General features: G+C 32.2%; 1 protein-coding gene across 1 annotated transcript; it reads left to right on the top strand.

Moving 5' to 3' along the window:
• Positions 1–10053: 10053 nt before the first annotated feature.
• On the top strand, positions 10054–11435 carry LOC139886029 (uncharacterized). Its single transcript, XM_071869768.1, has 2 exons — positions 10054–10376; positions 10605–11435. Exons 1-2 carry the CDS (start codon positions 10145–10147, stop codon positions 11399–11401), a joined length of 1029 nt encoding a protein of 342 aa, XP_071725869.1. The 5' UTR covers positions 10054–10144; the 3' UTR covers positions 11402–11435.
• Positions 11436–15368: the final 3933 nt, after the last annotated feature.

Raw genomic sequence — 15368 nt, 5'->3', positions numbered from 1 at the left:
ACGTATACAATGTTTCGACCTATCATGTCGACACATCTATATATATTTCGGAACAACCATAGACACTCTATATGTGAATGTTGGAGTTAGCTATACAGGGTTGAGGTTGATTCCAAAATATATATAGTTTGAGTTGTGATCAATACTGAGATACGTATACACTGGGTCGTGGATTGATTCAAGATAATATTTATCGATTTATTTCTGTACATCTAACTGTGGACAACTAGTTGTAGGTTACTAACGAGGACAGCTGACTTAATAAACTTAAAACATCAAAATATATTAAAAGTGTTGTAAATATATTTTGAACATACTTTAATATATATGTATATATTGTTATAGGTTCGTGAATCAACAGTGGCCAAGTCTTACTTCTCGACGAAGTAAAAATCTGTGAAAGTGAGTTATAGTCCCACTTTTAAAATCTAATATTTTTGGGATGAGAATACATGCAGGTTTTATAAATGATTTACAAAATAGACACAAGTACGTGAAACTACACTCTATGGTTGAATTATCGAAATCGAATATGCCCCTTTTTATTAAGTCTGGTAATCTAAGAATTAGGGAACAGACACCCTAATTGACGCGAATCCTAAAGATAGATCTATTGGGCCTAACAAACCCCATCCAAAGTACCGGATGCTTTAGTACTTCGAAATTTATATCATATCCGAAGGGTGTCTCGGAATGATGGGGATATTCTTATATATATGCATCTTGTTAATGTCGGTTACCAGGTGTTCACCATATGAATGATTTTTATCTCTATGTATGGGATGTGTATTAAAATATGAAATCTTGTGGTCTATTGTTACGATTTGATACATATAGGTTAAACCTATAACTCACCAACATTTTTTTGTTGACGTTTAAAGCATGTTTATTCTCAGGTGAATACTAAGAGCTTCCGCTGTTGCATACTAAAATAAGGACAAGATTTGGAGTCCATGTTTGTATGATATTGTGTAAAAACTGCATTCAAGAAACTGATTTCGATGTAACATATTTGTATTGTAAACCATTATGTAATGGTCGTGTGTAAACAGGATATTTTAGATTATCATTATTTGATAATCTACGTAAAGCTTTTTAAACCTTTATTTATGAAATAAAGGTTATGGTTTGTTTTAAAAATGAATGCAGTCTTTGAAAAACGTCTCATATAGAGGTCAAAACCTCGCAACGAAATCAATTAATATGGAACGTTTTTAATCAATAAGAACGGGACATTTCAAATAACATGAGATATATCTGTTCATCCTCCACTTCTCGGATTTTAAATAGAGTACAGATCCTATTAAAGGTTCGAAGATGTTCATTTGGATCTTCCTTCGGCGCACCACTAAATTGGCATTGATTAGTTACCATGTGTAAGATTTGTCCTTTGATTTCATAATCTGGCGCATTAATGTCTGGTTGAGTAATTGCATGACCTTGGCCAGTGCGTTTAGCCCTCATTCGGTATTCCATACTTAGAGGTTCCAGATTTTCCATGATTGAATTTGTTGAATCTGAATCACTGGAGGATTTTGATTTAATGGTTTCTTCCTCGACAATCTCTGGATGAGTGATTTGTGGTTCAGGAGGAATGATTAGTGGTTCAGGATCTCTGAATTGTCCTTGAGTATCCTCCGGATTCTCAATTGTGAGATCGGGTTTAAAAAATGGATTATCGAAAATTTGAATTGAAGTACTTGGTCGACTAGATGACGATTCTAAAGAAAAATCAACGGCGACAATATTGGCAAGATGTCTTGATCGAGTTACAGGTGGCGAACGTATGAAAGGTGGTGAACGTTTTGCTCGGTGCATTCACTGAATATCCTATTAGTTATAAAAGATAAAAAATTATATAAGTTATCAAATTAATAGACTTTTCTGATTTTGCCCACGTTTCGAATAGCCAATAGATGCAGCAGGTAGCCAGGACCCTTTAAATCGAAAGCCCACAACTCGCCACTAACAAATCCAACTATTACTACGAACCAGAAAATTTGGATGTCTATCAATTTAACCGCTTAAAATAAAAAAAAATTCGTTTCGAAATTTTAGAGAAGAAATAGAAAAAATTCTAAGTCCTAAAAACTAGAGCGTCGGAATGAAAAAGAAAAAGTGCGTCGAAAAATAAGAAGTCGAAAAATAAGCGTCGAAAAAAATAAAAAGAAAGTAGCGCGTCAAAACTTAGCGTCTAAATATATTAAAGCTTAAAAGGTATTCTAAACGAAAAACGGCAATTACTTAAAAGTACTAAAATCTTAAAACGCCGTCGCAAAATTCTAAAGCACCTAAATCTTAGTCTATAGAAAAAGCACTTAAGAGATTTTACGGCAAAGTCTAAAATCTAGAAATATAAAATACTACGGCAAAATATTAGATTTAAAACTAATTAAGAACGAAAAATACAAATTACGAATAAAAAGATACAAAATATACAATTTATAAAAATAAAAAAATGATAAAATTACAATTTTATAAAAATATTATATTTATATTATTATTTTATAAAAGTATTAAGTTTATATATTTAATAAAACTAATTATAACTTAAAAATACAAATTAAATAAAATTAAAACTAATTATTATTTAATTAAAACCCTAATCCTAATTAATTAATAATAATAATAATTAAAAAAAACCCTAATCCGTACCAGGTTCAGACGTGTCAGAAAGGACCATGCGGTGGCATGGGTTTTAAGGCCTGGGCTCATGCGATCGCATGAGCTTTAGGTTCAGCTGGAGTGCAGACTCAAAAATTGCAGGTTCAATCGTTTATATTTTTTTTTTTTTTACTTTATACTTTATAATTTTACAAAATTTAAAATAAGTAATTAAAATACACTTATATTTTTAAGATGTAAAAAAAATACTTTTATACTTTATAAAATATATATTTTCGTTTTACTCTTTTTTTTATGTTTTAAATCATTATTTTTAATATTTAAAACGTATTTTTATGACAATAAATTAAAACTTAATAAACTTTTTTTTTTTTTAGTAAATAGCATTTCGCTTCGGTGTTAAGTTTCCCCGGCAGCGGCGCCAAAAATTACTTGATGTTATGCGAGGTGTATATGAAATAGTTATATATTTATTACGAAATACTATTAAATACGATACAATTTTACACAAGTTATTTATTTATTTATAGAATGGATATACCTAAACCTTGCTACAACACTTATAGGCAGTGTACCTAATCGTACAGTAGTGTAGTTTTTAGTAAGTCCGGTTCGTTCCACAGGGATACAGTAAACAAGTTTAACGCTATAATTATTTTAACCTATAATTGTAAAAATATAAATATATATATATATAGATATATATGTATATATATATATGTGTATATATATATATGTGTATATATATATATATGTGTATATATACATATATATATATACATATGTGTATATATATACATATATATATATACATATATATATATAAGTAGTATTATTATTATAAATAGGGGGTTTTTACCGTTTAGTGACCGGTTTGTCGATTTTATGTCTTAAGTCACAATTAAAACCTAATGTGAAAAATTAAAAATAAATATAACTTAATTTAAAGCGTAAAGTAAATGACGATAATAAAATTGCGATAAATAAAATGACAGTAAATAAAATTACAGTAAATAAAAGTGCGATAATTAAAATGACGATAAATAAAATTGCAGTAAATAAAAGTGCGATAATTAAAATGACGATAAATAAAATTGCAGTAAATAAAAGTGCGATGAGATATAATATAAAGGAATTATGCTTATTTAAACTTCCGTAATCATGATGTTCGACGTGTTGATTTTAATTTATTACCATGGGTTAATTGTTCTTTGTCCTGGATTATTCAATATGTCCATACGATTTTTGTCCATAACAGTCCATCAGTCATAAATATAAAGTGCGAGTGTCCTCGTCAAATTATCCTTATACCCGAAGTCAAATATTCTAACTAATTGGGGACTTAAACTGTAACAAGATCTTAATACTTTGTTTAATAATTACACCAGGATATCGACTGCGTGTAACCCAAGGTTTTAATACTTTGTTAACAATTACGCCAAGTGTCCTTGTACATAATCCACCTCTGTTTTAATGAGTCTATTGACTATTAATCCATTCCCGTGTCCGGTCAAATGAACAATAATTCGTATTTATAAATATCCCGCCCATCGTGTCCGATCGAGTGTATATGCTTATTTATATATACGTCAAATTATAAATCTCTATATTAAATTAACGAACTATCATTCAGTTAAACAAATATAAAGTCCATTAATAGCCCATAGTCCAATTTCCACAAGTGTCGATCTTTTGTCCAAACCCCAATTATGGTCCAAAGCCCAATTACCCCGTCTTTAATATTTTAGCCCAACATCACGATTACTTCAATTTAAATAAGCATAATAATAACTTAGCTACGAGACATTAATTTAAAAAGGTTGAACATAACTTATAATGAGTATTAATAGCGTAGCGTTACACGGACAGAGTTTCGACTTACAAACTTAAAACATTCGCCACTATAACCTTATTATTATTAGCTTAAAATTAAAATTAAAGTTAAAATATAGATATAAATATATATATTGAGAGTGAGAGAGATTGAATATTGTGTATCATTCGTCCGAAAAATGCTTCAATTTATAGATGTGCCAGCTACTTCCTGCCATGCGATCGCATGGATTTAACACTGTCTGGCCATACGATCGCATGACCCTCTGGGACAGCTCACATTCGCTTGTTTGCTAGTTTGCCGACGGTTTTTAATATATAATACATACAATATATATATATATATATATATATATATATATATATATATATATATATATATATATATATATATATATATATATATATATATATATATATATATATATATATATATATATATAATTTTAAGAATTATTTATATATTATATTATATTCATGTGCATAGTTGACTTGTAATTTTAGCTCCGTTGCGTCGCGCGTTGTTAGTTGGTTCATGTCCCGGTTCCGGATTTTCGAACGTCCTTTCGTACGATTTAATATCTTGTACTTTGTGTTTTGCGTCTTGTACTCTTGTAACTTTTAGACGTTTCTCATCAATAAATTGAACCAGTTGGATTGTATTTTGTACTTTTTAGCGTTTTGGTCATTTGCGTCTTCAAATCGTCGAATCTGTCTTTTGTCTTCACCTTCTAATATTTAAACGAATATCAATTGTAAATAGAACAATTGCAACTAAAAGCTTGTCTTTCTTGAAAGATAATGCTATGAAATATATGTTCGTTTTTAGCATTATCAAACACCATTGTTATGTGTTACAAACATTGGTTACTATTATTTTACATCTTGTGTTTGATTAATTTTCCAATGTAATTATCAATGGTCTGTAAAAAATTCTAATATTAACACTAACTTTGAACGCCAATTGTCAAGCGAGCAATTTGAATCAATGAAGGTTCTCCGATTAGGTATCGTTATTTGATTTTTTTGATAGTCATAGGCCGATTGCATCCCATATCGTTATCAATGAAGGTTCCTTACTATATTTTGCTAATTATTTTGTAGTTTGTTGTTATTTGCTTTCATTTACTAAACTTCAATTCAGTTGTTGTAGGTTTGCCGACTCAAGTTTTTAACCTGCATTTAACTTTTGTGTTTGTAATGTTAACACGTATAGTATTTCAACTTTTTTGTTCTTTAAAAAAAAAATTGGAATAATTTTTTCCGTTTATTTTTTCGTTACAGAGTTGCTGTGTTCGATGATTTTACTGGTGTTAAATTGCTAAATTTTGTGAAGGTATGGTAATATATTTGGGTTGTTACTATTTGTAATTATAGTTTTAATTTATATATGTGAAACCCACTATGTTTTACTGATAATATATTTCTATTACTTATGTTGCTACTACTGCTGTATGCCTGTATGGGATATATTGTTGTCATTGTTTGCTTGACTTTGATGATTAATACATTGCGTAGTGTATTGTTAGTTTTAATTATTATCATGTCGTATAGAAAGAAACGTAAGACGTGAAATTATAGTGGTACTGTGCCTGGTGACTCATTTGATATGTTAGGTGTTGGTTCAATATATCCAACTGTAACATCACAACCGTTACTGAATGCCGTGACAACAATTGGTGGTGATAGTGTTAGTGTTGTTCATTATCTGCCAACAATTGGCGGTGCTCCGTGTGATTACACAACGTCCATATGTGTTTATGTTTAAGTGCCTGGCGATATCGATGTTCTTACAAATGGGAATGCTTTCATGTTCTTACACGAAAGTTTGTATAATTAGTTTGATTCCATTGTTATTAACGCTTTGATTTTTATTAATTATGTAGCTGATGATCGTTGGCTTCGGAGTAGTTATTTGTCAGAGATGTTGATGGTATAACTTCTTTCTTAATATTATGTAAAGTAATTGTTGCTATTTATATTCATTTTATGTACTTATAGTTTTTTTTTGGTTTTGTTTTTTTTTTTTTTTTTGAATTATCGTAGGGTAACAAGTTATTATTGAGATTTAGAGAACTGTGATCGTGTATGCAGCTATTGTTCAACAACGTTTTGATTTGACGAGCAGGTTAAAGTATAAATGATATCAATAAGGTATTGGAGGCAAACGTTTATCGCACTTGGATCGATTGCAAACTGAGGACGAATGCACCTACTGCACGTACCGCATACTGTTGTATTCTGTTGGATCCCTATATGTAAGTATTACAATGCTATAAATAAAATTATATAACTATTTTGTTGGCTCATAAGTGTTTTGTAAGTGGTTGGACAATAAAATTGAAAAATAATGATAGAAACTCATAGTCCTGACTATCTAGACAATTAACCTATTTGAGCCTATAAATGTCATAATAATATAAGAGTTAATATAGGCATATCCCGTATATCGATTTAAGTTAATTTGAACATTTTGGTGCCTTGAAAATCACTTTTAAATACATTCAAGTTTACTGCTGCTGGGATTTAGGCCTTTTTTGCATCATTAGATCTTATATGGGTTATAACTGCTACTGCTATTTAGATTTGTGTGATTTTTACATTTGCATAGTTGTTATGGGTCATAATTGTATACGATCCATTGTTCTTACTTATTTTGACCCATCTCAGTATATAAAGTTTTAAGAAGCAGAAGTCATATGTTACTTATTTTGACCCATTTCAGTTGACTATTTGTTACTTTAAGAAAAAGAGGTTGACTATAGTACTTATTTTCACTGTTAGTTAAAAATCATAGCATACATGATAGAAACTCATGATTCTAACTATTTGAACACTTCACCTTTTTAGGCAAGTAAGTGTCAAAATAAATATCAATCAATATAGGACTTTAAGAATAGTTAAAATAAATTACAGTGAATGTGGGCATGTTTGATATATCAATTTAAGCAAATTTAGAGTTTTCAAAATTAGTTTTAACCCGTAGATTGTTACTTATCTTGATTCATATCAATATGTAAAGTTTTAAAAAACAAAAGTTGAGTGCTACTAATTTTAACCTAATTCAGCTGACTATAACTTAGTTTGACCCATTTCAGTTACTTAGACCCATTGACTGTTGCTTATTTTGAACCATTTCAGTTGAAACAAGAAATTAAAATTCATTTAGATTTGTAAAGTTTTAAGAAATAATTTGGTTTAGAACAGGTAAACCACTTATTTTTCTTCTCTTATATCAAATAAATAAATAAAAACCTAAACACATTAGATGCAAGTGTAGTATGGGTCATGAGGGTATGAAATCTTATAAGATACAAATCTACAGGTTATGGTGATGTGTTTTAACTTTTTTTATGTACATAATCCATGTTTGTGTCAGTGTTGGTATAGTGATCAAGGAATAATATTTATATGTATATGTATGTTTTGTTATCATTGGAGCATTTTCATTTCATGTTAGATTATGGTTAGCAGATCATTAACTGAGTGATTATGAAGAATGTATAGATCATTGACATGATATTTTGAGGAAACTAACTATCATTACTATGTCGATATGACTGTTTAAAACGGTTTTTTAAGAGCGGAAAATGTACTACTCGCAACTTAGAATTAGTGTTTCTTTTACTTAGAAAAATTTATAATATATTTATTCTGATTTTTTTTCTTTTCTAAATATATGTTATATGTTCAACTATGTAGAATACTTTGTGGAACAGCATGCATCCCAACCAAGTGGTTGAAATAGTGATTATCTTAAAGGAGATTGATTGTTTAACAATTATTGTTGAAGACATTCTCAAAATTGAATCTAGCATTTCAGAAAACCGTTGCTAAAGAGGACACAAGGCTATGTGATTTTGGTACTGTAGATGTGTCAATCCCAACCCATTTACTTAAAAATGGGTTGGTTTGTATATTTTTTATATCTAAAGTGAAAATACTTTTCAGTTTAATTTTCCTTGATTTTAGCCATATTAAATCCCTTAATTTAGTTTAATCACACACACTTATTTCATCAAATCTTTTTGATGTACCGTTTTAACATTTTCATGATGTGCAGGTGATCAATTGGAGGTTCTGGTGTCCGGAAGTACTTTACCAAACATATTGTTTTCTGGTATGCTTACATCCAAATGTCACTAGCATGACTATGGCACTAAGTGTGTGGTTTATATCTTCTGTTTACCTAATTCTCGAAGGGGATCGAGTTACATGATTGTTTCCTTTTGGTCTACAGGTGAGTATCCTTAGTCTATGAACAGTGGACACGAATCTGTTAAAGCCGATTCCAAAAGAATGTTTTGAAAGACAAATTGCAAAGTATATGAACATTATAACATCAAACTATAGGAATCAAGTAAATGTAAAACAGACGGACATATGGTATAAGAATTATCACATGTGATGTGAATCTTTGATTCAATAAATTTGTTTTCAATACAAATATTATCAATAATGACGGCTTTCATCATTGTAAATGTATAAAAAGTATTTCTTTCTCCTTTACTTCAATATAATAGTTGTACATTTGTTGAAACACAGTTAAACAAATTCCATTCTCCTTTATTTATATAGTTGTACGTTTCTTATTTATAGTTGTATATAATTTTAAAAACCACTAATGTTTGCGGATGAGTCCCCGTGCAACGCACGGGCTCATAAATCTAGTATAAATATATGCTGAGATAACCAATTAATTACTCCGTAACATTCAAGTGATCGAGTTGTTTTCACGAAAAAATATATGACTTTTACTTGATTTTAAGTTACATCAAGTTGTACTCCATATGATCACTTTTTCTTTTTAAGACTCGTTTGTTAGCATTCTCTTAACATGCTTTGAGTAATACTCCAGTTAATTTGGTTTTTCATCATTTTTCATTTTCTTTATCATACATAACAAGAAACAAGATTTTTTACTTAGTTCCATAATTTATAACAAATTCTTTTTAAAAACCAACGTTAAAGGCAAACTATACAAAATAAACATCTTGAATCCATAAGATACATAAATATTGTAATATTTTTAAGGGTTAAAGCCAAAAATAGGCTACAAACTTACACAAATGTACCGATGTCGCCCACAAACCCATTTCCGTCCTACTGTCGCCTACAAACTTATAAAAAATGTGCTGATGCCGCCCACTATACTTTTTTTTCCTGTAACGAAAACAATTGATGACGTGGCTTCTAGGTAGTCTTGACACGTCGATGATACATCGGAACAGAAACTGAAAGTATATGGGCGACATCGGAACACAACTAAAGTATATGGGCGACATCGGGACATATAAAATGAAAAAAATAAGTTAAATAATTAAGTTTACCGGTTCAGCAGGTAACCCGTAACAAAATGTTAACATTGATACATTTTTTATAAGTTTGTACGCGACAGTAGGACGGAAATGGGTTTGTGGGCGACATAAGTACATTTGTGTAAGTTTGTAGCATATTTTTGGCTTTAACCCTATTTTTAAGTATAATATCTTGAATCATGGAGAACACATATAATTGCCATAGATTGAGGTAAAAGCTACAGGATTTCACAAGTTATGTCGTTGACATAAATAGGTGAATGAATCCCATTTACATACATGACAAGCTACATGAAAATAACAAGCTATAAATAGAGCATTTACACACACTTCATTCCATTACAAATCAATCCAATTCAAACAAAACAATGGCAACTACAAAGACTTCAATCTTGATCTTTTTGGCAACAATTGCAGTTGTTAGTGCAATCACAGTACAAGTGAGAGGTTATTCAAGCTCTTACTGTGGTCCTTGGTCGCGTTGCGCAGGGAAAACCCTTTATTGTCCTTCCGAGTGCCCCTCGAGTGTCTCGAATGAACCCAAAGCTAAAGTTTGTCGCATCGATTGCTATTCCCCTAAATGCAAACCCGAATGCAAAAGTAACATCTCTTTGTTAATTTATCTTTCCATACTTCACATTTTGAAAGTATATTTAAAATATACTTTCAAAATAACAAATGACTTTTTATAGCGGTATAGAGGTGTTCCTCTAAACTGTGTATTTTTTTTTTTTTTTTTTTTTTTTTTGGAACGACAAACTTATTAATGTTGCATCTTTATTTATTACTTAAACTAACGTGTCCTTGTGTTTTCTAATTATATTGTAGATCCGAAAGCAAACTGCAATAGCCCGGGATCAGCATGCTATGACCCACGGTTGATCGGGGGAGACGGCATTGTGTTCTACTTTCACGGTCAGGTTAATGAGCATTTCAGCTTAATCTCCGATCCTAACCTTCAAATCAACGGTCGTTTCATCGGGCACCGACCCGTGGGTCGATCTAGGGACTTCACATGGATCCAAGCATTGGGTCTCCTCTTCAACTCCCACACTTTCTCTTTAGAAGCCACCAAATCCGCAACATGGGACAACGAAATCGACCACCTAAAATTCTCCTACGATAACGAAGATATTTCACTACCAATTGGTGGTTTCTCCACGTGGAAGTCATCAGATGACCAAGTTAAAGTTGAGCGAACTTCGGCGGTTAATAGTGTCATGGTGACCGTAGAAGGCGTTGTTGAGATCTTGGCAAATGTGGTCCCAGTGACCGCAGAAGATGACAAAATCCACAGCTACAAAGTGCCTGCTGATGATTGTTTTGCTCATTTGGAAGTTCAGTTTAAGTTTATGGGGCTTTCGGACGAGGTTGAAGGGGTGTTGGGAAGGACTTATCAGCCGGATTTCAAGAATCCGGCTAAGGCAGGTGTCGCAATGGCGGTTGTGGGAGGTGAAGATAAGTATAAAACAAGTTCATTACTTGTGGCTGATTGTGCAACTTGTATATTTGATTCTAATAATGTTGTAATAAAGAAGAAGAATGATGAGGTGATGGAGAATGGTGCTTTGGATTGTTCTGCTAAAGGATTGTTTCATGGAAATGGGATTGTTTGCAAGAAATGAAGAATGAAATTGTTCAAGTGTAATGTGACTATATTATTATTATTATTATTATTATGAAATAAAATAAAAATCATTTTAAATGATTAATAATAAACATTTTCGTTTCATTTACTCTTTTTATTTTATCTGTGAAAATTTGATTTGATGCAACTGTATATATTGAACTTTTGTAGAAGTTGGGGTGCTTAAATTGTACTCGTATGAGTTACATCATGAATACAGAGCCTGGCTAATTTATATAACATATACGGATATTACATAATGAAGAAGATTGTTGTGCTTATTGATATGGACCCCAACAGCTTAGATAGGCTACAGTCCTTAATGGTTCTTTGACATCTTTAGACTTGTGTGTTTTGGTTGAGACTTGGTGTGATGATTCTGCTGCAACCGGACACAGGCTGGTCTGGGACACCGATGGACCAACTATATGCCATACGGTGTGCGATTTGGGTCTAAGTATTTGATGTCTTAGTCCCATTACCGCTCCCATTGTGACGATAAAGAAAGCCTTGTCGACCATTTTCATTTCTGAAACATTGAGGTGATGAAAGTTTTATCTTTTTTTTTTTTTTAAAGTTCAGATGATTGTTTTTTGAGTCTGAGAATCTGGTTGTGGGTTTATAAAGAGGTAGAAAAGGATGAGGTTAATTTGGAAGGAGAGTCTGTTAAACTACTAAAGGTAAACCAACTGCTAAAACCGGGTACAGTTTTTTGTCTCATTAGTTATTGTGGTCCATGCAAAGATAGTAAGTTAAGGTTATCACAATCTAGTATTGTCTTATGAATATTGTTCAGTGTATCAGTACAACAACTAATCCACTATGCAGCTTTCCTTTTCCTATTTGTTTTATAAAGTTTGAAACAAAAGTGAAATAAAGATGTACACTACTACATAATTTAAATGCGACATAGACATCCCGATCTAGATATTAATTTTGAGAAATTGATGTAGAGAATTCACACTTTTTGAACATGAATTTAAGACACTGCATCATATAGAATATATCCAGGTCATATCTGATACAAATATTCAATTCAATATAAAGAAATTTAAAGACAGGATAGTTCAATTAATTCTTTATACTCTCATTAGTCATTATCAGACATAAAGTTACATTACTGCTCAATAAACCTACTTAAAAAGAAGGTCCATCACTTAAAAGTACAGGAAGCTTTATTCTTGTAGAGGCCTAACAGTTAGGGAGGCAATTCAGGTTGGGTCAGGATTGACCAGCCCGATTTGATAACCGTGTTGAGTATTTTGACCCAGCCCAAACATGTTAACCCGGACTTGACCAAAGTTGCCCCTTTTATTAGTCAGGTGAACGGGTATTTTAGGTCAATTTCCTGTTAATGGGTCGGTTTCAGGTCAAATATGTCAATTTTTTAAATAATATTAAGGTTAAGGTAACTATTAATAAACATATAACTATTTATGTCTCAAAAGTCAAAAATGGTTGGATTATCTATACTATGATAGGATTCAAAAAAGCATAGGCTTCTTTGAGTAATTTGAGTGTTGTGTAAGTAATTGAGTTTAGGTTTGAGTAATTTGAGTGTGGTCAAAATTTTCGGGTTTGGGTCATTTGAGTATGGTCTAGTTTTGTTGGTTACATATTAATGCAAATCGATTTGTCGGTACATGTTATTAACAAAGGTTTCATGAGTTTCTAATTGTATGTAACTAGAAAAGTGGCCCGCGCGATGCCGCGGTGCCTTTCGGGTTACATAATCATAGTTAACGTAGCGTTATGTATTTATGGAAATAAAAACGCTTTGCTAGTATACCTAATGGCATATGCGTTTTTAACGTCAGGAAGATTGTGTAAAAAATGGAAACATAACCATCGATATGATGTAGGTAGTTTGGGTTGTTAATTATTAGTGTATGTATATGTATAGAAAATAGCCCGAGGTGTTTAGCGTTTTTTTGAGAAGTGTCTGTTTCGCGTATAGTTAGTCCCGTTGGGTTCGTAAGATTTTTTCGAGTTGAACGGTGGTCTCGGGAAAATTTAACTCGCACCGAGCGAAAAGATAGGGCCCGTTATAAATTCGGGTGGAGTTAGTTTCTTTTATTTTAATAAAAATATATATTTACAATTTTTACTCCTGAAAAAGTGTAAATTTGAGAAGCTGTTGTGTAAATTTAGCAGAAGTTGTGGGACCGCTTGTAGTGTGAACGCAAACTCAAAACGACATTCTAAAACAATTGGAACGACAAGATTTCGAGTGAGTTTTAGTATGTGGGCATAATAATTCGTATGATATGACTTACAATTTTCTTTTAAGGGAGGCCCAAAAGGATTGAGCTTGGTTTTCACAAGAGATTCTCAAACCTCTAACCACAGAGCTAATAAAACACATCACTGCATTTATGTATCTAAATTTTTTTCCAGGCACAAGGCATTAAAGTGATTAAAGGGACTTCATGTTTGTCTGACAATATGAGTCATTGAACACCTATTACATATAAGGGGAGTTTTAGATGAGTTAACAGTGTTAAAGGATCAGACCTAGATGGTGATAGGTAGATGACGGGTGGCATAGAGGCAGCGGCACGAGGTAGCCGACTAGGTCTCGGATCGGATCAGACCTAAGCTTTGATACCATGTTAAAGGATAAAACCCGGTAGGTTATAATGTTCTATTGATTGGTATTACTATTACTATATTAACTATTAGACAAAATTGATGAATAGTAATCAGGGGCTTTTTCGTCCTTTCACTTTTTTTTTTACTTTTTCCTTCCTTTTTCCAAATAAAGCCCCCACCTTAAAATAAATAAAAAAAGGCCCCCCAAACAGGGGTAAGGTGTCAAATAACTATTTTTATAAAAAATCTTAACTAAACTCCACCCAAATATTCAACGGGTTATATCTTCTCGCTCGCAACGAGTTAAATTTTTCCGACACCATCGTTAAACTCGAAATAATTTTAGGAACACAATGCACTAACTATAGGCAAAACGGGCGCTTTTTAAAAAACGATAAATATTTGAGGTATTTTTCATACACGTTGATTTGCGTTAGATTTTTAAAAGTCGACAATTCCATGGCGAAACGCGGAGATGTCAAATAACATTTAAATCTTTGACGGGTTATACCTTTTAGTTCGACTCGAGTTGCGCTTCAACGACATGATCGTTAGCCACGAAATAATTTTACAAACTAAACACAATAAAATACATTGAAAATCGAACCCCCGGCACGAAGCGAGGGTTCGATAACTAGTTTATACTAACTACATAGAAACCGTAGAAATCCTAAACCCACAAACGGGCCGGACTATACTAAATGGGCTAACCATAATCTCTAGTCTAACAAATAGGACCATTGGAGATCAAGATTGTTAAAAGTGGGACTTTGATCAGTTGATGGATTACATGTTAAGACCACATATATTTTTAATCCAAGAAGAGAACAACTGATTCGAAGGAGCGTGTCCGGAACGTGCACCTCACTGTTATAAACAACATGTAAGTTGTTCTCCCGAGCAGACAAGGTTTTTTTTAAAAAAAAAAAAAAAAAAGACCATGTCCGGCAAGGAGACTAATCTCGATATTCTTTCCGTAGCAAGTGGAGAATTCATTGATCCAAAACCCCATCCCCATACCCATAATGGTATAGGGAATGATGGGTGGGGCACCAATCACTAGGGATTGCCCATAGAAGGGTTTCCAGGTAGTGATGATCTAGGCCATTTAAAGTTGGGAATCGTGGATTGGTCATAAGAGATCCTAGAAAAAGGATTTAAGACGGATATTGGTGTTTGTGACGTGAATCGATGAGGGTTTTTTTGGGGGGTATGCTTGTGAGGTGGCAAAGATGGGGTTGTGATGGGGAAGGTTGTTGGAAAGGATTGTGGGTGACGTGGCAAAATATAATTGGAAGTTGGGATAAAAAGTGGTGAAAAGGTAGGAAAAGAATTAAAATAATAATTAAAACCCACAAACGCATCTAACCTCT

Source organism: Rutidosis leptorrhynchoides, chromosome 1 (assembly GCF_046630445.1).
Source record: "Rutidosis leptorrhynchoides isolate AG116_Rl617_1_P2 chromosome 1, CSIRO_AGI_Rlap_v1, whole genome shotgun sequence".
Lineage (NCBI taxonomy): Eukaryota > Viridiplantae > Streptophyta > Magnoliopsida > Asterales > Asteraceae > Rutidosis > Rutidosis leptorrhynchoides.
This window is presented reverse-complemented; position numbering and strand designations above follow the sequence as displayed.